The 23,993-nt window shown below is 46.1% G+C and overlaps 1 protein-coding gene across 1 annotated transcript in view; it reads right to left on the reverse strand.

Moving 5' to 3' along the window:
- CCNY (cyclin Y) overlaps positions 1 to 23,858 on the reverse strand; it is a 109,440-nt gene extending 85,582 nt beyond the window's left edge. Inside the window, exon 1 of the mRNA XM_018057043.1 lies at positions 23,511 to 23,858. Coding sequence (XP_017912532.1) covers positions 23,511 to 23,664 — 154 coding nt within the window. The 5' untranslated portion in view covers positions 23,665 to 23,858. The remainder of the gene's footprint in view (positions 1 to 23,510) is intronic.

The following is a 23,993-nucleotide window of genomic DNA, read 5'->3' on the forward strand; positions in this document are numbered from 1 at the left end:
TCAAAAGGAAGATTAGACAGAATCGTGAAAGAAAATGGTCCCCTTTTGCCCCAAATGTCAAATAACACCTGTTTTCAGCACTGGACTGGCAGCACTGACCTGACCTGTCACAGCTAACTTGGTCCAGTGAGAGACGCGCCGGCCGTGAACGCGGCATCACTGTGCTTAGCCGGGGCCTCTGTCCTGGGGCAGCAGCGCAGGGCAGAGAGAGCTGTCCAGGAAAAAGCTTCTCTACAGGGATACCCGACAGGCAGTGAGAGCCATGGCCAGAGCTCCCCATGGACCCATCAGACGAGCCCCAACCCTACCCCCCAGGAGGTGCTGCTGAGCCTCCACCCCGAGGTCAACAGAAAGCCAAGTATCTAACACGACACCCTGTTCAGGGTCACGCCATCTCTGCCCTGAACAGGGCAGAAAGAAGAGACGAAGATTCAGGCAAGTGCAGATGTCACCTCAGAGCCACCTTCATTTCAACACATGACCCCTAAAATGTGTCTCTCTCTGATGAACCTTCCACAAGTGCCGGTTTACAGAGTAAACTGGCCCAGCCTTGAGAGGTGGGGGTGACAGCAGGGACACTTTGGCAGTAAATACCAAACCATCATAATAAACACCTGAGCTTTGACTATGAAACTGTAATCCTAGGAATTTCCTGAGGAACAAAGCAAAGATGTATCCCCTTCCTAAGTGAATGTACATAATTAATCTCCTAAGAATTGCATGTAACATAAAAATTGTACGTAATATTTTAAAAGAATAAACAGGTGATAAGTAAATGATGACAGAGCCATAAAATGGAACATTACAACAGTGATTAACAACAAGGAGCCATAAAATAGAATACTACAACAGTGATTAACAACAATGAGATAAATTATGTTTACTGACCTGGGAAAAAAGTTTACGTGAAAAAATAATTATATTTTAAAATGGTACCCAGGGGGAATTCCTTGGAGGTCCAGTAGTTAGGACTCCACACTTTCACTGCTAGGCCCAGGTTCAATCCTTGGTCAGGACACTAACATCCCACAAGACATGTGGCATGTCATCCCCTCCCAAAAAAAAGAGGCACCCAAAAGGTGATTCTCACTAAGGCACCCCTAGAGCAACAGAAGACAGTCAACATGGTAACACCATTTCCATGTGCTTTAATGGAGATTTGATATCAAAAATGGAGAACTGAATGTCTGTGTCTTCTTTTACACTCAAATTGGCATTCAAGGTGGACCACTTAATGAACGAGCACTTGCAGCCACCAGCCACATTTCTTCTCTTTTCTAGCTGAGTATCAAATTTATGTTACCCTTGCTTTCAAATGTCCTACAGGGAAGAAGATAACCTATCTTATTTATACTCCAGAAACCTCACCAGCTCAACAAACATTACTCAGTAAGTGTGAGATAGAACTGACTTTAAGGTATGAAACTCAGTGATAAAAATCTTTCACATGCACTTGGAACTGTCCACCTTCCGAAGCACTAATGTTCAAAGTTCAACATGTTACAAAACGCATTTGTTTAAATTGACTGACTGTTAAACATATGCTAATTGGCTAGCTTCAAAAGCATAAACCAGGTAGTCTTGAACTTAAATGAGCACTAGAAGAACTCAAAACATCCACATTTTGACAGCTGGTGCCCAATTCTAACTTGGGACCATTCCCCAAATCAGATTTATACACCCTTCGCTTTGGCAAAGACCTCAATCTGTAAAAGAAGGTGGCTTTTAGAAGTTCAAAAGTTGTAACAGTTAACAGGCAAATCCGTAAAGAAACCAAAGTTTGGAAAAAACACAATCAGCTGGAAAAAATGAAGTATAAAAACATACAGTTCACAGAGGTGAAATGTCTAATAAGCACATCAATGTAGGTAATGTTCCTATTAAAACTGACTTTCACATAAGAATTTAGAACTCTTCAGAAGTATGCTGTCTCTTGATATTTTATACCACTATGAACACAAATTCAAAGATCATCCTAATGTGTGGAGGAAAGGAAACCCTTGGACACTGTTGATGGGAATGTAAATTTGTGCAGCCACTATGAGAAACAGTATGGAGGTACCTCAAAAAATTAAAAATAGAACTACCACATGATCCAGCAATTCTACTTCTAGGTACATATCCCGAGAAAACAAAAACACTATGTCTATCTGCACCTCCATATCCACAGCACTATTATCTACAATAGCTAAGACAAGGAAACAATCTGTGCGTCCATCAACAGATGAGTGGATAAAGAAGATGCGGCATACTTATAAAATAGAGTATTAGCCATAAAGACAGGGAAAGCCATGGCACCCACTTCAGGACTCTCGCCTGGAAAATCCCATGGGCAGAGGAGCCTGGTGGGCTGCAGTCCATGGGGTTGCGAAGAGTCGGACACGACTGAGCGACTTCACTTTCACTTTTCACTTTCATGCCTTGGAGAAGGAAATGGCAACCCACTCCAGTGTTCTTGCCTGGAGAATCCCAGGGACGGGGTGCCTGGTGGGCTAGCGTTTATGGGGTCGCACAGAGTTGGATACGACTGAAGCGACTTAGCAGCAGCAGCCATAAAGAATGAACTCTTGCCATTTGTGACAACATGGATGGACCTGAGGGGATTATGCTAAGTGAAACGAGTCAGAAAAAGGCAAATACCATAGAATTTCACTTATGCGTGTGTGCTCAGTCATGTCTAACTCTTTGTGATTCCACGGACCGTAGCCTTTCAGACGACTGTGTCCATGGGATTTTCCAGGCAAGAACACTGGAGTGGGTTGCCATTCCTACTCCAGGGGAGCTTCCTGACCCAGGGATCGAACCTGGATCTCTTGTGACTCCAGCAATGGCAGGCGGATTCTTTGTCAACTGCACCACCCGGGAAGGCGGACGCATATAACAAAAAAAAACAATGAACACAAACAACAAAACAGAAACAGATTCATAAAGAGAATAAACAAGTGATTGCCAGAAGAGAGGGGAGTGGGGTGATGAGTGAAATAGGTGAGAAAGATTAAGAAATACAAACTTCCAGTTATATGTCATAAGGATGTGATGTACAGCAAAGAGAATATACTCAGTATTATTTTAATAACTTTGAATGCTAATAGATGGTAACTAAACTTATTGCAGTGATTGTTTTGTAATGTACAGAAATACTGAATCACTATGTTGCACACTTGAAAGTAATATAAAATTGTAAATCAATTATACTTCAATACTCAATATTCTACAATGGTCTATATGGAAAAAGAATCTAAAAGAAGAGTGGATTTAAAGTATTTGTTTAACAGATTCACTTTGCTGTACACCTCAAACTAATACAACACTGTCAATCAATTATACCCCAATAAAATTTTTTTAATAAAATTAAAAAATCATCCTAATGGTACTTCTGACCATTCCACCACATCATATTTTTAAATTAGTTAAATGCATAACATTATATTGAATCAACTTAAAAACTATGTCTGGGGGTCAGAAAGCAATCTTTTGGTATATTTAATTACAAGTGAGACAAACAGGACATAAAACTTGGTCAACTTTCTATCATGCTAGCTTGAATAACAAAGAAATAATCAAAAGAACCTTTAGTTAAATCTGAATACTTGAATTTCACCCCTACTTGCCTCTTCTCTTGTTTTGAATTATGGGCAAAGGGCTACAGGACCCGAAGTCCCATGAGAAATGAGATCAAAGGATCCCAAACCACCAAGAGCTGCTATAAACACACATTTTCATCAAGTGAAATGACTATAAATCTTGATCCTTTCATCATCCCTTTGACACCAATCTGAGGATGAGAACATTCAGATCTTAGAAAATTACATTCTTAACAGGAATATATGACAATGAACTCTGTGAAAATTGCTTATCACTGAACACTGAGAGAGAGTGTATGAAACCTGTCTCTGCCCCCAAAGTTTGCCCCCTCCTTCCTCAAAGCCAACTGCTCCTCCTCTCCTGCAGTTTCCACTCACTAGCACAGCATCCTCCCATCTCCAAGAACCCAGGGGCAGCTCTGAATCGTCCCTCAGGCACTGAACTCCAAGACTGCTCCATTCATTCTCAACAAAGCTGGTTGAGTGAGTGGTGCAGGTGTTCTAACAGACTCAGTCTGCATGGTGCTGGGGGATGTGGCAGCAGGGCACTTCCACAACTTTCAAGACCACTATCCCACCTCAGACTTTCCACGTGAACCCATGGGCTCTAGTCATTTCCTATTAGCAACTTCTCTGGCTCCACAGCTCCAACACACTCATCTTCCTGAATGACTGACCAGCTGAGCCTGCTGCCCAAAACCAGATGCTCCTGAAAAATGGCAGTCAGGACAGCCTGACCTGGCATTCTCAAACAAATGCCATTCATGAGTTTAGACTGGATCTAAAGAGAAAAGTAGACAGGGGAAAAAAAGCCCCAAGAACAGCCTGATACATACGAGAGCCAATCACAGAACCGACGTGTAGCCAGGTGGATCAGGACTGGGGGAAGTGGAACAACCAGGTAAGCGATAATCAGAGGTCCCATGACTATCTCCACGTGGAGATACCAACCGTATTGCAAAGTGAAAAAGTGCAGAAGGATGGCTCTGCCTTGATGCCCCAGCGACCCTGCACTCAATGTACACAGTCCCAGAGGCAGAACCGCAGCTGACCTGTCCTGGAGGAACACCTTGAGCCTCTCCCAGGACACGAGAGGAGGGGGCCTAAGGAGTGCCTGGAGCCTGCCTTAATCTGCTCTGGTTGCAGATACAAACAGCCTGGATGGCTTATAAACACCAGAAACTGATTTCTCACAGTTCTGGTGGCTGGAAGTCCAAGGATGGGGTGCCAGCACGGTGGGGTGAGGGCCCTCTTCTGGGGTGCAGACTTCTGACTGTACCCTCTCCTAGTAGAAGGGGTGAGGGAGCACGCTGAAATCTCTTTCATGAGGTACTAGTCCAACTCACGAGGGCCCCACCCTCACAACGTAAGCACTCCCAAAGGCCTGAGTTGAATACAAACACAGTGGGAGTGAGGATTCCAACATTTGAATTCTGGGGAACATACACTCTCAGACACTGCAGAGGCCACTTCCCGTCGGCCACCCCTGCTCTCTGGCAGCTGCCATGAGACTGTTTTCTCTGTCCCTGGGGTTCTGGTGAAGTGGGGGCCTTCTGCACACCTCACTCCGCCCTGAGCAGATGTCCAGAACATAAACCCACTGACATGTGGCTTCATGGCAGCAGGGTTCTGCGAGTCACACAATCATGGGTCCCTTTTATTTCAGTGCACCCCTGCTGGTGTGCGGGACAAGGATTATGCAACACCAGCTCCTTTGTCCATATAGCTAATCAACCATCTAAATCAGAAGGTGACTGGTCATATCTTTATAGTCAAAGGGTCAGGCCCTGGCCTTGCCTTGTCCTGTGTGTGTGAGCAGGTAAAGAGGACTGTTCATTACCAAAGTCCAACTTTCTGACCTCACTTTCTTCAGCACAGACAGTCTCGTCTTCCTCCCCTAAACCGTCCATCGCAGGGAGCAGAGCCGGCAATTGTCTTCAGTTTTTTCAGCTCCAGGCAGAAGGCTTCACACACCGGCCTGTGTGCGAGCTCAACTGTATCTGACTCAGAGACCTCATGGACTGTAGCCTGCCAGGCTCCTCAATCCATGGGATTTTTCCAGAGGAGCAGGTTGCCATTTCTCCCTTCAGGGGATCTTTCCAACCCAGGGATCGAACCCACAGCTCCTGTGTCTCCTGCACTGGAGGCAGGCTCTTTGCCACTGAGCCACTGGCAGCACTCCACAAACACTGTCAGCATCTCACTGAAAACAGATGAGCTGCCTCTCTTTGATTTCTCAGGACCAGCACGCAAAATCGTGTGAGTTTACAAGAGACTGGCTTCTAGTCACATTCTCAGGCAGAATGATTGGCCACTGATGTTACTGGGATGTTCTGGAAAAGAAAATATTGGATCCGTATTTCTTAAGGGGGAAAGCTTTTTCCAAACTAAGAGAAAAATTACTTCTAAAAGGCAAATAACCTGCTGGAAATTAAGGAAGTGTTCAAGGAATGAGGAAGACATAGCAAAACGACACAGCTTGTAAAGAAACCAGTCTGCAGTTTGAAGAGGCTTCCACCAACCAAATCTGGCACAACTTGAGCAACAACAATAACAAAAAAAAAGAAGACAAGGGTATTGCAACTCACTGAATAAAATAAGAATCCATGACTCCATACTGGCAAATATATAGGTGAGAAGAAAGAGCTCACCCCCACAATAGATGCCTACCCCAAACATGGAAGGGGCTAAGTCACCAGTGGACACTGCAGCTCGCAGAAAAAAAAAAAAAACTCATCAGAAACAGGGTGTCAACACAGTCTCGATCTCCCCACAAATCACTTATTACTATTAACTAAAGCCAGAAGTGAAAGTGGAGAGTGAAAAAGTTGACTTAAAGCTCAACATTCAGAAAACGAAGATCATGGCATCCGGTCCCATCACTTCATGGGAAATAGATGGGGAAACAGTGAAACAGTGCCAGACTTTATTTTTGGGGGCTCCAAAATCACTGCAGATGGTGACTGCAGCCATGAAATTAAAAGATGCTTACTCCTTGGAAGAAAAGTTATGACCAACCTAGATAGCATATTCAAAAGCAGAGACATTACATTGCCGACTAAGGTCCGTCTAGTCAAGGCTATGGTTTTTCCAGTGGTCCTGTATGGATGTGAGAGTTGGACTGTGAAGAAGGCTGAGCACAGAAGAATTGATGCTTTTGAACTGTGGTGTTGGAGAAGACTCTTGAGAGTCCCTTGGACTGCAAGGAGATCCAACCAGTCCATTCTGAAGGAGATCAGCCCTGAGATTTCTTTGGAAGGAATGATGCTAAAGCTGAAACTCCAGTACTTTGGCCACCTCATGCAAAGAGTTGACTCATTGGAAAAGACCCTGATGCTGGGAGAGATTCAGGGCAGGAGGAGAAGGGGACGACAGAGGATGAGATGGCTGGATGGCATCACTGACTCGATGGACGTGAGTCTGAGTGAACTCTGGGAGTTGGTGATGGACAGGGAGGCCTGGCGTGCTGTGATTCATGGGGTCGCAAAGAGTCGGACACGACTGAGTGACTGGACTGAACTGAACTGAAAGCCAGAGTGCCGAAGAAACCTGGATGACATCATCCCTTAACCAAGGGTGAAGTCAACATCAGCAGCACTGGGATGAACAGGACATGTGTGCCCCTGGGTGTGATGTGCCAGTCAAAGCAGACTAATACATGGTGAATACTTAAGCCTGTACATCTTAGGATGTAGCTCTGTTGGTTAAAAATTGAAACTGGCAGAATGGTCTCCGGGAATGCTAAGCCCTCACAGGTCCCTGGGTGGGGGAGCTGGCAAGTAGAGTTGGCACCGGTGGGTGCGGAGAACCAGAGGGTATTCTGAGCGTTTCAGGGTCCACTGATTTCTGCAAGGTTTGCTGGCTGGTGCTCCTTTGGAAAAGTCTGCCCGCTCTATTTACTCTAGTCTGTTCCTCACACGATACTCTTATTACTGCAGTTGGCGTGTGTGTGTGTTTGGTCACTCAGTCATGTCCGACTCCTGGCCACCCCGTGAACTGTACCTCTCCAGGCTCCTCTGTCCATGAGATTTTCCTAGCAAGAATACTAGAGTGGGTTGCCATCCCCTCCTCCAGGGGATCTTCCCAACCCAGGGATTGAAGCTGGCTCTCCTGCACTGAAGGCAGATTCTTCACCACTGAGCCACCGGGGAACCCCTATTGCAGATATAGATTTGGTAACAATGCTGTTATTTCCTATTAGAATCTAGAAGGAAAAAAGACCTGCTGCTACTACTGGGGCCATTCAAATCAAACTCTGAGCAAACTCGAAACCAACCAACCAACTTGTCTACAAAGCCAAAAGAAAAAAAAAAAGAAAAACCTCTGGGAGAGCCTTTCAGTTCCCATCTTTACAATAAAATTTTTTTCACAGCTAAGTCAAAGTGTACATCATTTTAAAATGTTGTGAAAGTAAACAAGCATGCAAAAATGTGGATAAGAACCTTCTGTGCATTTTTGTAATTTATTGAAATCAATTAAAGCTCAAAACATAGTGTTATGAAGACACTTAAATGGGCAGTTTTAGAACAGAACAAAAATGCTTATTTCAATTCAAGTTACATAAACTCCTAAAAAAAAAAAATCTAAGATAGGAAAGCTGACAGATGTTCACATTCTAAGAACATTTTTTTTAAGTGGATAAACCTGGAATTTATAAGGGGCAAGCTCAGAAAGAGTGAGAAAGAGAAACAGTAATTTTAGTAACGAATAGATTTTCCAGCTTTCAAATTAACAAAGGCCTCAAAGAAATTTTTAAATTTGTTTCTTAATAGAGATAGCCATGCTTTTCTGCTAAGGTCCCTCTTTTCAAAACTATTTGCAAACTTACCCTTAGCTTGAGTTTTACCCAAATCAATTTATTTTAGGTCTACTAGGGAATTTCTTTTCCTACTAAGAAAAACTGAAATATGGATTTTAAAATATACCTATCTGAAAAAATTATTTCCAAAATTATTTCCTTCTCTGAAATGCGCTTCCCCCAACCATTCACCAGCCCCTGCATCCTCATCCTTTTATCTGTTTCCACAACAACAGAGACAATGCTTCTGTAGTCACGTCTAGATCCCCATCTCGACCTTCAGGCACCATAGCTGACTGGACGCCTTTCACAGGGGAGCCACCCCATTAGCTGGGCTGAGTGAATGCAGTCCTCTCTCCTGGGAAGCTCAAACACTGAGATCCTAGTCAGTTGGTGGGGGTCTTAGAACTGAGGGAGGGAAGGAGGAAGGAAGGAAAGAAGAAATTTTATAGAGAATAAAAACTGACACAAAAGTAAATCTGAGACATGGAGAAGGATAAGACCAACTAAGCTTGACAAGAGAATTTGATAGTAAAATACTGAAGAGAAAGGCGCACCTGTTCCAACAGGGTGTCCAACTCCCAACTCCAGTTCCCTGTGAGACTCAGGGTGCTCCTGGCCCTCGCTTTCCATGAAATATCCTCCCATACTTGCAATAGCTCTTCCCTCCCGCACTCCCCACCCACCTTGCTCTCGTGGTTTCAGTGGACTTCTGTTACATACCAGCAAGAGAATCTGGTCTAATGTTCATGGTAAGCCGCCTCCAATACAGCCCCCCAAATACCTCCAGGTATTTGCACTCCTGTGGATCACAGGCTCCTTGGGTGTGGGCCAGCCTTGAGCAATAATGAAATGCCATTTCTAACTTAGGTACAGAAAAGCTGAGGTTTCACCCTAGGGGTCTCTCTTGCCCTCTCAGACCACTGGTTCCAGGGAAGGCAGCTGCCAGTGTGAGCTGCCTGGAGAGGCCCGAGGCAAGGAAATGATATCTACAGCCAGCACCTAGGCCTTGGGAAGAGATTCAATTCCCCTGGCCGAGCCCTAAGAGGATGGAGGCCCCAGCTGACAGATGGACTACAATGCCACCAGAGGCCCCGGGCTAAGCTAGGTCTAGTCCCCACCCATAGACACTGAGGATAATGAATGCTGTTGTTACTAAACTTGGGGGTAGTTTGTTACACAGCCTGATGACTAACACAATTTTCTAAGACACAATTCTCAATCAGACTAACATCATGTAAAGAAGGAACATTAAGATGGGTCAAGATTTATCTCCTCTGGGGAAATCTTTAACCTGGTGGCAAGAACCAAGGTGAAAGGCTCTGACCCCGTCAGGAGACAGCTCCCGGCTGCACACCACCCAGCAGGAATCGTGGGGCGCTGGGGAGGAGCAACCCTCCCAGCAGGCCACCTGGCCTAGAGCTCAAGGATCTCGGTGGTCCCTGATGGTACGAACATTCTGTGATTCTATGAAGGTTAACTTCGCAAGCTCAACAAAAACAGTTCTCAAGACGTTATTCTGTCTTCCATGTTACAACATTGAGTCATCATTTTCCAGAATCCAGAGTATGTGCAAAATACACAAGACACTGCTCCCGAGTGAATATCCATCCATTAGGAAATCTTTTAGAACAAACGTTCCCCTAACAAGCAGAAACCATTAAACGGGATGTCTGGGAACTAAGCCACCAACAAGTCCAATATCATCTACTGACTTCACACCGTCCGGGGACCAATTTGTGTGCGATCTTTCTGAAGCAGTTTCCCTGCCCACTTCCTGCCTCTTCCCCACTCGCACTCCTCTTCCCTCACCACCAGGCTGCCTTGGCAAAGCATCCCCTGACCACATCCCCTCACCACCTAGGCCAGAGGTCACCACTGGCCTCCCTTCTACCTCAGCATAAGGTACTGCGATCATTTATCTGCGTATCTGTCTCCCTTAAAGGATCACCAGGTCCTTAAGGGCAAAGTCTGAGCTACACTGTTCTTTGCATTCCCAGAATCCAGTGAGGAGCCTGGAATTTACTGGTACTTGGAATGACCAATTACTTATTGACCTGCAGAAGAAATGAACCTTAATCTCCAACAGGGGGCATCAAATTCTCGCTCCCGTACAAAATGCCAACGTAGCTGTGTGCTGCCCACGGTAGCCAGGGCTCTGAGCCCAGTGGTCACAGGCACCACGAATTCCCCTGTAAGTGGGCCCGACGTCTCTCAGCCGATAGTGCTACTGAACTCCACGTTCTCTCCAGCTCTGTGGCTGAAGAGAACACATTCTAGAAATACTTTCTCATAAGGAATTTACCACTTGCTAGACATATTGGTTTAAGAGGGAAGGAAGCCCCCTGACTTCTCAGCATTAGCATTTTGCTCACATGGCCTGCTTTATCTATAGAGAGAATTCCAAACTGTCACCACATTTCTGAACTCTGGGGGAAAAAAAATAAAGCTTTGCTATCAGCTTTGTGATGGGATCGCTGATCCTATCATCAACAGTAATAATCATTTCAAATAAAAATGGTACCAAAAGTTGTGTATTGTTGGTAGACTATAGAGAAATGAAGGCTAAAATGCCACACACCAAGTGTCTTCTAATAATGCCTGAAAATTAGATAAATTACTTGCACTCCGGGGAGCAAACCAAACAACATGGCCAAAACAGATCTCAGTGATGGCGCCCATCTGGCCGCTATGTTAAACCACCAACAGGTAAAAGGAGAAATAGTCACACGAACTGTTGGGCTGTAGACACTTGCGAGGCACATTGCTCTTTACCGAGGGAACAGGATGCAAGTTCACACTGGACACCCCTTTATATCCTGGTCACTGCTCACTGAAAAAGTCTTGTGAGGGCACCTGGATAAGAAGCTCTTCTGGTCATACTGCCCCACGGTTTTGTTTATATGCCTAAAATAAAAATACTTAAAATCCTCTAAAACCACCATCTTCTGTCTCAGGGTTCCCACACATTGCTAAGCACCACTCTGTAAGTGGTACAGAATGCGTATTGCTGTTTCTTCTTGTGCAGAGAGACTTGCTAGCCGGCCTGCTCGTGAAAGGAGCTGAAAGAACTACGACACACTTCGCTTGGGTAAGGCTAGACCTTCCCTTCCTGAGAGATCTCTTATCTCATGCACACAGGCGTGCGCTGGGCTTGGTTAGACTTAGTAGTCACTCTGAAAACAATACTGAAGGTCACCTTGGAGAACTTTAGAATACAGAAAGAAGTGAGAGAAAATGACCAAGCTCTGGCTGCTTCTGAGGCTCACCTCTGCATCACGTCCAGATGTGTCCCAAGGACCAAGAGGGGCTGGACCTAATAACTCCAAACAGTGCTGCTAAACGGCACACTGCATGTGCACAGACAGGCAGCCCCAGACGCAGTCCCAGCCTCAAGGCCTCGGTCTTCCCATCTTTCTGCTGGGATCCTTTTCAATCCTGCAGTCAAGGTCCAGGCAGCCAGCTTCCCTCCTAGCTCTGTAACAAGGGTGCTGACCAGCACCCCTCTAACCAGCAGCTGCACCTTGACCACAAGGATGCTTCCTAACCAATGATCTGTGCTATGTGGGCACTGACCAGACACCTTCAACCCCCAGGCTCTGGGAGGACACCTCTAACTTCAGGAACCAATACATACATACAGATACATACATCCGTTTGTATTTTTATAAGGACTTTTACAACGGAGGGACTGACATTTTGGCTTCAAATATTCATAGAAGCAACGTTTAACTGTCAGGAATACAGCATCACCATATTTTAGGGGGCTTTCTTCATCTAGGCAAGCTACAAATCAAGACCTCAATTTCTAAACTTCCATCTCAAGAAACCTAAACTCCACTTCCTCATTCCAGCAGTGGTGTGTTTCAAGTGACTTAAGTGGGTTCATCTCTCAACTTTTTTCCTTCAGAGTGTAAGAGTGCAACAGAGATCCACGCCCTGAGGGTTCCCCCTCAAGTTTTCTACTGAGCATGACCTGAACACCAGACCCGGAATCAAATACCCACCCAGTTCACCCAGATTGTCCAGCTGCAGAAATGAGATTTGATAAGGTCCACAAAAATACAAAACTGCACTAAGCAGTCAAACCAAGCCAGAATGAAGCAGAAAACACAGATGAGAGCTTTACCAACTCGAACAATCTTTACATTTCTCCTCAAAACAGAGTCTCAGAGGAGAGTCCACTGTGAGTATTGATAAAATATGAAAAACCCCCACAAAAAACCAGCTGATTTTGAAGTTGAAGTAAAAAATAAAACTGCTGGCTAAAAGAAGAAAAATGTACCACGCCTCTCAGTATATTGCATTAAAAAGGGAAAAAAGAAAGGAGAAAAAAAAGGAAAAGGCACAGAGAAGAAAAACACATGACCTTTTAATCTGAGTAATGGAATCACACACCATTCAGTGCACCCAGAACGCCACGGCACCATCAGAGTCAAGGGCACAGGTTGCTGTCCACAGCACTCCGAGGAGCCCCACCTCAGGGCCTGGGCCAGCTCCACGGAGTCCACATGAGTACAGAAGGCAGTCCTGTGGGGGAACAGTGGCATGGTCCACACGGTGCCCCAGGAGGCCCGCACTGCAGCCTCTGGTGTGCGCAGGACGGCCACCATGTCAGTTTCTCTGTCACTTTGACTCACGGAGCCCGCAAAAGGGGCAGAGGGGAGCTGCCCTCTGGGGAAATGAGATGTGGCAAAGTCTGGAGACATGTCTGACTGTCCTGAGCAGTGGGTGGAGGGAGGGGCGCTGCTAAGCATGCTACCATGGACAGGCAGCAGCACCACCACCACGGAAGGATCTTGCCCAAAGCATCAACAACGCCAAGGCTGAGAGACCCAGTGGGCCTTCACTGAGGACGCCTGCTTTACTGAACATGACCCTGATCTTCACCCCAAGAGGCCAGGCTCCATAAATATCCCCTCACATGTGAATACAGCTCATCAAGACAGAAACCCATTTATGAAAATCAGCTTGAGGTCCTTCTTGGCTGGATGTCAGCACTATGTTCCGGACCCAGAAGGCGGGGGACAGCACTCGCCCAGTGCCCCGGCTGCCACCCTTCTACATCCAACGTGAAGACACAGATCGAGCCTGAGGCCCCTGGGGGCTGGGTGGCCAGGACGAGGGTGACTCACCTGGCCTCAGTGGCTGGGGCCCGCACTTACTCGTTCCGCCCTCTCTTGTTCTCACACTCTGTCCACAGCTCCTTCTGTCCTTCCCTCTGAGCCATCACAGCACTATTTTACCCCAGACACAGGAATAACTTTTGTTTTCAAAAAACCTGAGTCTAGATTCCCCAAGGGCTCCTCCCAGAACATTCTTGGTTAAATGAGAGAAGGCAATGTGGTCCAGTCATCCAGTCTCCTGGCTCCACACCAGAAGCCCACAGGGCCCCAGTAGACCATCCCCACCAACTGAAAACCACGGCCACACTCGCCATCCAGACCCAGTCATTCTCAAAGGCTCAGAGACACCCAGCGTGGCCCAGGAGCAGAGCCACTGAGCACTCCTGGGCCACCGTGGGGGCTGTGCTTGTCTGGGGGTCTTGTGCTCGGTCACCTTCCTGCTTCTCAAGGCCACTGCAGCTCCTTCACGCACACTCTGCTCACATCCTGCACTCCCATCACCCGGGGGCCAGTGACAGCTGCAAAGCCAGCAACAAAGCCACACCACCCTCGCTGCAAAGGAGCAGGCCCTGCAGCCAGGCCAGGGCTCTGAACAACCAGCCTCTGGGAAGAGAGCGGCGTGCAAAGCAAGGGCCTGTGCTCTCCTCCTCCAATTCAGGGCTGTGTGGTTAAAACCTAAAGTCACACTTCTGAAGGCCAGCTCTGCTATGCTTCCTCCAGATGTCTGACAAAATGCAAGAAACAGAAAATTAGACATTAGATTTATCTTAAGAATCAAATGTACGCTAACATTACAGTGAATGAACGAGTCCCCACTGCAGCTTGCAGAAGACAGAAGGCATTTTCCAACACTGCAGAAACTCTGCTTACTAATGCCTTTCAAGCAAAGGAGTAACAAGGACTATACATTAAAATAACCACCCATCACTTACAGCTTGAGGGGAAAAAAGACTGTCCGCATAAAACTGGCAAAAGTAATGTTCACCATAAATGAAAGTACTGCTTGATTGTTTTGGGAGTTCAAAATTTTCGAAGCTGAATTCAAACACAGCATCATGACTTCAACTCTTGTCCTAGATTTTGGCAGGACACACAGGGAGCCCTAAAACCTGGACTGACTAGCAACTGTACAAAATCTAGATTCACATCTAAAAACAAGAGCGTGTTTAAAAGATGATGATGATTACACTTAACAGAACAGCTGTCATCAACTGGTATCCTGAGTCAGAGGTTCATTAAGGGACAAAATTCTAAGTGTGGAGCAAAGCCTTCTCTTAAAGTACAGGCCTTTCAACCTATCAATCCATGCACCAATTCCCCAGATTAATGGTCAATTTGCAGAGAGAGACAAGATTCCCCAAATATAATCAGAATATTTTTCATAGCTTTTCTTTCCCCACCAAAGACCAGAATCACACAGTCACAAGAGGGAACCTGCTTACAGAATGTTTCAAGCGCTACACTCATGGCTATACTACATATCAACCAACTCCCATGCAGAGTATTTCCTATTCACCCTCCTCAGAGTCACAAGGTCTATAATCAGAGGCATCCGAAAGAGAAGTGACTTGCATTTCACCATCCAACGAAGACTTCTGCGAAGCTCACAGAGCACGCTGGCAAGGATGTAACTGCAGTGGCTGACAATCATCTTTAGTGTACTCCAGCTGTATTCCTCTCAGTACCAGGAGCCAGCTGACATGTCTGCGGAGGCTGGTACATCGCTGCTGGGCACGGCACTCATCTGTCACACCCAATAAGCCCCCACTATACAGCCCGAATAGGGGACAAAGACCGCAGAAAATGACCCAGAAATCAAAATCACACGTGCCAGGTAATGTATCTATAGAATAATAAAACCAGGTTGAATTTTTTTTTATCAAAGTAGTATAACCAAGGGAGCCTAAACACTTAGCCCAGAGATGTCTCCATTGCCGGAACATTTTAGAACTCCCTTTTTGGACTCTTTCCAGTCCAACTTTTGAGCCAGATGAAAAAACAAATAATGAAAACAAAAACCTCTTTACAAAGTCAAAACCAATGTACAGAATGTCAGTATTCTGACAAAGGTGAAGAATAATGGATTTCAAGGCTTTCCACTCCAGTATTTACATGTTAAGTAACCTCCCAGCAAAGCAGCAGAGAAGCCAGCACGCTGCTGACTGGGACCAAACGTCCCTGAGATGACCTCTCTTCTTAGAGCCACCAACTGACTTTCTAGGCAGAATCTTGCCAGCCGAGGAGCCTGCCAAGTTGTCTGCTGTTGGGCCGACCACTCGATTTTAGCTTCAGCACATCCCTCTCTCCAAGCTGGCAGAGAGCAACAGAAGCCTCAAAAAGAAGCAAAGGAAGGGACCATCGGTCTCCTCTGACCTCTGCAGCTGTAGAGTCAGCTGGTTAGACTTTTCCTTGAAAGAAACAGGCACAAACCATCCCCCAAATTTACTCAGGGCTGCCTGCACTTATTTTTCAGCCCATCAACTCCTCTTTAGTTAGAGCAGTTAAAATAAAGCACCTGTATGCAGGCCTCTAAACCTTATTCTTTGAAGAATTTTTTTTTTTTTTTTTAAATCCCTGGCCTCACCCTTTGTCAGGGCACAAGCTGATGTTCCGAGGATGAGGGTGGACTCTGACTGGCCGGCTGGGTGGGCCCGGCACCCACGGGAGAGAGGGGAGTTGCCTCAAACACTCATCCCACCCTCTCTGTGCGGCATTATGCTGTGACTGTAGAGAGACGCAACCTAGAAGGGCAATAAATGCCAAGAGGAGGAGGATTTGCAGTCCAAATTCTACTGCCTGCAAGTATCCACTCAAGTCACAGAGCTCTGTTTAACCTCATCCCACCCAGCTCTCGAACTCCACTTATCCTTCCAGGACTGCTTTGAACCCTCGATGTGTTTGCAGGACAAGCCCTCTGGCTGCTGGCTTCAGCAAGTTCATACAAAGGCTGCTGTAGCTCTTACCACTCACCGCATATTTAATTCAAGAAAATCAGCCTGAATGCTACATTCATAACGACATATATCCATCTAGCACCTCTGGTTTATTAACCATCTTAGTCTAATTTCAGGTTCCTCGGGTCACATGTCAAGGCAGTATGTTTAAGCAGAGATGCAGTGAGGCTCAGTAGGACAGATGATCCATAGCCAATGCGGGGTCATGGCCAGAGTGCAGACTCCTGACTTCTGGGCTCTTCACCCTCCACCCACTTCACATAGCCAGAGGCATATTCTGAAAAACATTCAGAGAAAAGCTCTCCCTCTTCTCCCAGAAAGGTAGGACAGGCTAACAGTGAGTCTCAGAGCACAGAGAGGAAACGATCTCCTACCCAAGACTAGCAGCCACAAACTCAACATTTCACAATGACGCAAAGGCTGCAGAGAGTGAGCTCTCTCTTTCCTTCTAGCTCTCTGATGAAAACACGAGAGGCCCTGACATCAGCTGCTGGTGCCATGCACTTACCCTGGGCGCCCAGATGTTGAATCATTAAGGGATTTGTACTTTGAAGTGTGACAAGTATAACACTGTCAATAGCTCTCTTGTGAAAAATACCAAACACTGCTTCCTTACAGACAAGTCCAACACTATACACTTGGAGCTACATCTCTGACCCTGCATGATTAAAACAAGATTTCAAAACTGCTCACGTGGCTTGTCTCCTATATTTTTCCTTTTGGTTCTGCCCTTTCCTGGGTAGGAATGGATTTCATCTTTGTGTTGTTAAGTTTCATCTAGCCAGAAATGTGAAAGCAATTCATCTCAAGAGGATAGAGACAATCAGCTTTGTAGAAAAGGGTGAGAAAATCTATTCAATATTATTTCACAAAATTATTTAATATGCACTCCTCTCAAAAAGGAGCAGAAAAGTAAAAATCCTAATCACAAATACTGCTAGTCAAAAGTGCACAGGCAACAACTGAATCTCTGAAAACAAGGCAAGTGTGGGCCAGGCACAGACCACCCCCCACCTCGAATTAGCAGGCACAGGGCAGCTGAGGTGGGATCCTCTACCAAGTGAGGGCAGGCTGGACTCCAACTCTGCCACTAACCAGCTGCGGAAACTCGAGCAACTATCTTAACCTTTAAGACTCGATTACCTCTCCTGGAAAATGAAGACAAAGACATGAAGAGATTCACTGCCCTTGTCCAGGATCTGCAAGACCAGGGCAAGAGACTGCACCTCTCCAAGATTCAGTTTCCTCATGCACAGCATAAGGGGATGGGAGCAAACGATCCCCTACTCTAAATCAGAGACGAAAATAAGTGAGCGGGGTGGTGGTCAGGGAGCCACCTGTATGCAGTCAGCCCACACTTGGTCAGGGCATCTTCACAACCTCGCAGGCAGCACTGCTAATAAGTTTTAGTTTGGAAGCAAAGTCTACTGGCGTGGTTTTGCCCAACAAACTGGAAAGGTTAAAGTGGGTTAAAGCCCGAGAAAAAGAATGCATAAGAGATGAACTTCCATAGGCTGCAGACAGCATGGAAACTGACTGCAGGAGTCCAGGCTAATACTCCCCAACAGGCACTGCAGTCTCTGGAGTTTAAACACTGGACTCTCCTGTGCACCTCCTGTGCCTGAGATGAGTGGTTCAGGTATCAGTGCTGTACAGCCCAGAACACACTTCACATTAAATACATGAAAATCACCGTGAGTGGCTGTGTCCCTAATCAAAAATGCTTATCTAGTACTTTTTGGTGTGTTAAGCATTTGAGACTCCTTTTGATCCTCAAAGATGTGAGACAGCTAAAGTCATTCATCTAAAGAGACAAGGAAAGAAGACTGAACAGTATCTTGCTGTTAAACAGATTGCCACTAGCCACGGTTTCCTTTCAGTTTCGTTTGGGTGTTTTTTTCTTTCGCTATATGCTTTGAAATCTTTCTTAAGTTTCATTTTCAGGACATGACCCTATCTGCTTACCTCTCAGGTAGAAACGCACACCAAACAAAAAGTTTCCTATCCCAATCTGCTTTCATTACTACAAGTCTCACACATTCTCTACTTCCTCTCAATAAACACACACGCTGATGCTCTGACTGATGTCCTTCAGCGGGTGGTGTCACTCATTCATCCAACAAATAGAGCATGTCTGCAAGGTATCAGACAACCCACTATTGTAAGCATGTGCATTACATCAATGAATAAAAGAGTTCTATTAGAACTTACACGCTAAAGTAAGTGGAAATAGTTATGGTTACAGTTGTATGCACGAAAAGGGGCTTTGCAAGTGGTGCAGTGGTACAAGAACACATACAATGCACTATAGCTGACATGCAATAAAGAAAAATGGTGGTGCACAAAAGGCATATTAGGATTGCTGATGGGGTGACAAGAGGGGTGTCTAGTGGGGTGTCTGGGAAGGATTCACTGAAAAGTGAGGCCTGAATTGAGACTGAAAGTGGTGAGGAAGCTAGCTAGCCAAGAGCACACATGGAGAAGAGAACTCCAGGCAGAGTGACAGAGCAAAGGTCCTGAAGCAACTGCATGTCTGATGTGTTCAAGGAACAGCACTGAAGGGGCCAGTGTGGCTGCAAAGAGCAAGTGACTGAGGCAGGTAGGCAGGCATGCAGATTACAAAGGACCCTGGGGCCCACTGGAAGGCCTGCGTTGTCAAATTCACTGTAAGACTTTTATTCTATGTGACAGAAGGAGTCGCTGCAGCTTTCTAAGCAGAGGAGTGATGTGTTAAAAGTTCTCAGAAGGATCTCAGTGCAGCAGCAGTGCTGAGAACAGACTGCGGTGGGTAAGCTTGGAGAGAGGCAGGGAGACCAGTCGGGCTCATTACATGGCAACAGCAGGAGAGGTTTTAGAGTGGTCAGATTCTGCACCAGGTCTTAGTTGTGGCATGCAGAGTCGTTGATCTTCATTGCTGTCAGTGGGATCTGGTTCCCTGACGACTGATCAAGCCTGATACCCTGCACTGGGAGTGTGGAGTCTTAGCCACTGGGCCACTAGAGGAGTCCCTCTGGATGTACTTTGAAGGCAGAGTCATGCTGCCCAGCAGACTGAACAGGAGATGAGGAAGTGATAGGGTGGTCCGGGATGACCGCTAGTCCCTGGATGAAGTGGCTCTCAATCATTTTAAGATCTGAGTTTGCCAACCCAAACTGACACACCAGGTACAGGTATTATAATTATCCTGATTTATTTGGCCTCACTGAATTTTAAATTCTCTTTAGTCCCTTTCTCCTCTTCTTCTTCCATAAAAAATGGTACAATCAGGTAAGACCAGTTGTTACAGATGGAAGAAGAGAAACCAGATATGACCCGGTAACCCACAGCCTACCCAAGAAGGCAAGCCCAGCCTAGTTATTATCTGATGGCTAGTCAAGCAACACTGGAAAGTTTCCACTTGTAATTTAATGGCTCCATGGCTTTGGGCAAGTCATTTCTCCTGTCTCCTTTGCTTCTGGTCCTAAAGTAAGGATGATATTATCCCCAAGGTTACTGTGACTAAATGTTACTAAATGAATGAGTTACTAAATGAAATGTTACTGTCACTAAATGTGACTAAATGTTACTAAATGAATGAGCTGATCTCAAGTAACATGTAAGTGCTATACTTTGTTATCATCATTGTTGCTAAGTGTTTCCGTTACTTCTTGTTCTCAAAATAACTTTATAAGAAGTAACATTTCTTTCAGTTCAGTCTCAGTCCCTCAGACTCTTTGCGACCCCATGAACTGCAGCACACCAGGCCTCCCTGTCCATCACCAACTCCTGGAGTTCACCCAAACTCATGTCCATCGACTCGGTGATGCCATCCAGCCATCTCATCCTCTGTCGTCCCCTTCTCCTCATGTCCCCAATCCCTCCCAGCATCAGTCTTTTCCAATGAGTCAACTCTTCCCATGAGGTAGCCAAAGTATTGGAGTTTCAGCTTTAGCATCAGTCCTTCTAAAGAACACCCAGGACTGATCTCCTTTAGAATGGACTGATTGGATCTCCCTGTAGTCCAAGGGACTCTCAAACATTTACTAAGTAACATTCATTTCATTTAGTAACTCATTCATTTTCTTATCTAATGAGTCTAACATAAATTTCTAAGACAGGAATAACCTAACATTGTGTGTCAACTGCTCAATCATGTTCGACTCTTTGCAACTCCATGGACTGTAGCCCTCTAGGCTCCTCTGTCCATGGGATTCTCCAGGCAAGAATACTGGAGTGGGTAGCCATTCCCTCCTCCAATGGATAGAGTACACCAAATATAAAAGGAGGCACGTTCCCCTTGGGCATCATGGAAGCCTAATACAATCATTGAAATTCTACAGACAAACATTACCTGCTGTGTTTGGGTGTGGAAAACGTGAACCTAGTATCCTTGGTGCTCTAAAGAAACTAACCTAACCAAGCTCTATGAATTTCTCTGAATCTTCCAAGTCTAGCTAACTGGAAGGTCTTTCAGGACAGAAGAAATATGGTACTTAGGCACTTTAGCTTTTGTTATGTACTAAAATTAAGAACTCTTGAGACGCAGTTTTTAAAAGTTTAATCGTCTAATAATCAGAAGTTAAAATACAAATATATATATACATATCTATACACTACAACTTAAACAAATCTATTTTCTTCTGTCAGCTTCTGACACAATGAGTTCCCATGGAAAATGCCTCTGAACAACAATGACAATTCCAAGACACCTCAACCAGTGATTTTCAAACCAGTAGCATTTCAGAATCACCTGGAGAGCTTTACACATACTCATGCCAAAGCCCAGTCCTAGATTTCTGGTCTAACTGAAATCATTGAGAACAGCTGAATAGGTAAACTACAAGTATTACTGACTGAATGAGGTAGACAGAACATTATTTAAATAGTGAATGAGGACTTCTGGGTTTAAATTAGCATCATAACCAGTGAGTTCTGGGGAACGAAGACACTACAGCCCAGATGAGAAATCCTCTTAACCTGCTCTGCTAGTCTCTCAAACCATCCCAAAGCTCCAAAACAAGAACTGATGATCTTTCAAATGTTTCCTCAAAAACAAATGATGACCAAAACTTAGACTTCTTCCAAATGAAAGAACACATATCATTCTACATTCTTCTGGCAAAATCCTTCTACACCTTATTGCCAAATAGCTGACTGTAGTTACTTTTATTTTCCCCTTTCCTTATTACAGTCATAACAGCATGCAGCCTGGGTCTAAGAAATGCGAGTCTTCCTTTTCTCTGTATTATTTTAATCCATTATTTAAAACAATGTCTCTACCCAATAGCAGGACACAACACAAGGGAGAAGTTATTTCCAATGTTCCAACAATGTATATGAATAACGATATTCTACAACAAAGTCATTCATTCCTTTATAATACAATGGTTATTCAGTCTTTATTACATGCTGGACACTTCTTTCAGGTGCTTGGCACCACAGAAGTGATCGAGACAAGTGGGACTTAATACCTTTCTGCTGTGCATGTGTGCTAAGTCGCGTCATTCATGTCCCACTCTTTTGGATCTCATGGACTATAGCCCACTATGTTCCTCTGTCCATGGGATTTCCCAGGCAAGAATACTGGAGCCGGTTGTCATTTCCTTCTCCAGGGGATCTTCCCCACCCAGGGATTCTTTACCACCAAGCTACCAGGGAGGGCTTCCCAGCTGGCGCTACTTAGTGGTAAAGAACCTGCCTGCCAATGCAGGAGACTCAAGACGTGCGGGTTTGCACCCTGGGTCAGGAAAATCCCCAGGAGAAGGAAATGGTAACCCACTCCAGTATTCTTGCCTGGACAATCCCATGGACAGAGGAGCCTGGCTGGCTACACTCCATGGGGGTCACAAAGAGTCAGCCAGGACTGAATCCACTTCGCACCCATGCACCCAGACAACCAGGGAAGCCCAGGTTAACACAATGGAAGTTAAAATAACACCATTAGAAATGTCATACTGAACCCTAACTTACTGTCTACTATAAACCAGACATTTTATTAGTCTCTCTTTACATATGGTACCCATTTAATAAAGTTGTTCTAAAAAGATGAATTTACTATTTACAAGAAATTAAATGACGCCAAACAATGAAAAAATTCTTCCCCGTGGCAGAGTTTAAATTTGGCTTTGCATACTAGATGGAATGCGCCATTCTAAAAGTGACAAGAATGAATTATGACAGAGTTGTGCCAATTCATTCACACAAGAAATTTTTTTCAAATTAGTTCAACCACATCAACTGTGAAAAGAATCGGTGGTTTAAAGAAAAAGTCAAGATTTCATAAAAATATATTTCCAATTTCAAAATTTTTTAAGTTGAAAATTACATAAACTGATGCATAAACTACCCATCTATCAGATATTAAATCACATAAGCTTATTGATAAAACAGTACTAATAAAATACTGTAAGACCAATAAAATCAACAATCATTACTAGGAGCAGCGATCAGTCTTAACTTCCTTTACAAATCATAGTCCAGAAGTCATTGAAATCACTCAGAAATTCACAGGACTGTAATTCAACCTCAAGCAAAAACAAGGGGACTTATTCCAAAGCTGTCTGCAAATCACTGCGATAATACTGTAAAGAAAAAAAAAATGTTAAAGAATTCAGGTGACGTTATTTGACTGCAATCTCTCAACATTCCCCCACCCAAAATCCTTTTTGTTGTTGGTATTTTGCGAGGAGGGCTGTGGGGATTTTTTTTTTTTTTGGTTTTTTAAAGAAATGGGGTCAGGGCCAGCAAATGGGCTCAATTCGCCAGTTTCCGGGGAGCCGACCCAGGCATTCAGTCCTCGGCCATGCCCAGGGTCCCCATCTCCTTCGCCTCTCGGGATACAGATAGGCTCACCCTTCCGCGCGCAACTCGACAGGCAGCTCCGCCGGACAGACAGCCGGAGCCCGGCCTGGACCCCGCCCCGGCCCGCTCTCCGGGGCGAAGACCCCGGTCCGCTCGCGGTAACCGGCCGAGAGCAACGGCCGCCGGGCGGGGCGCGGGGTGCGGGGCGAGCGCGCAGGCGGCGCGGGGCGTCGGAGGAATCAGAGGGACCCCCGCCCGCCCGCCTCACCGTCGATGTTCTCCCGGTCGCTGATGTGCTGCAGGTTGCAGCCCGTGTCCTCGCGGCTCAGGTCGGCGTCGGGCCGGCAGGACTCCAGCCGCGAGTGGGCATTCCTGCGGAGCTTGGGGCTGGACGACACGCAGCACGAGGCGGTGTTCCCCATGGCTGGCGCCCCGGCCCCGGCGCGGCCCCGGGTCAGCAGCGGCGGCGGCGGCGCGGCCTCGCCATGGGCGGCCCGGCTCCCCTCGCCCGGCCCGGCGGCCTGTCCGCGGCGGAGGAGCGCCCGCGCCCGCGCGACTGCGGCCGCCCGGCCCGGCTCACCCCGCCGCCGCCATGGCGGGCGCCGCGCAACCTCCTCCGCTTCCCGATCGGCCCGGCTCTGCGCCGGCGGCCGCAAGCGGTTCCGGTTCAGGGGGCGCGGCCGTTAGGGATGCGGAGACGCGGGGGCGAAAGCAGGCGGCGGGGGCGAAAGCAGGCGGCGGGGACGCGAGC

The sequence above is a fragment of the Capra hircus genome, chromosome 13 (genome assembly GCF_001704415.2).
Source record: "Capra hircus breed San Clemente chromosome 13, ASM170441v1, whole genome shotgun sequence".
Taxonomy (NCBI): Eukaryota; Metazoa; Chordata; class Mammalia; order Artiodactyla; family Bovidae; genus Capra; species Capra hircus.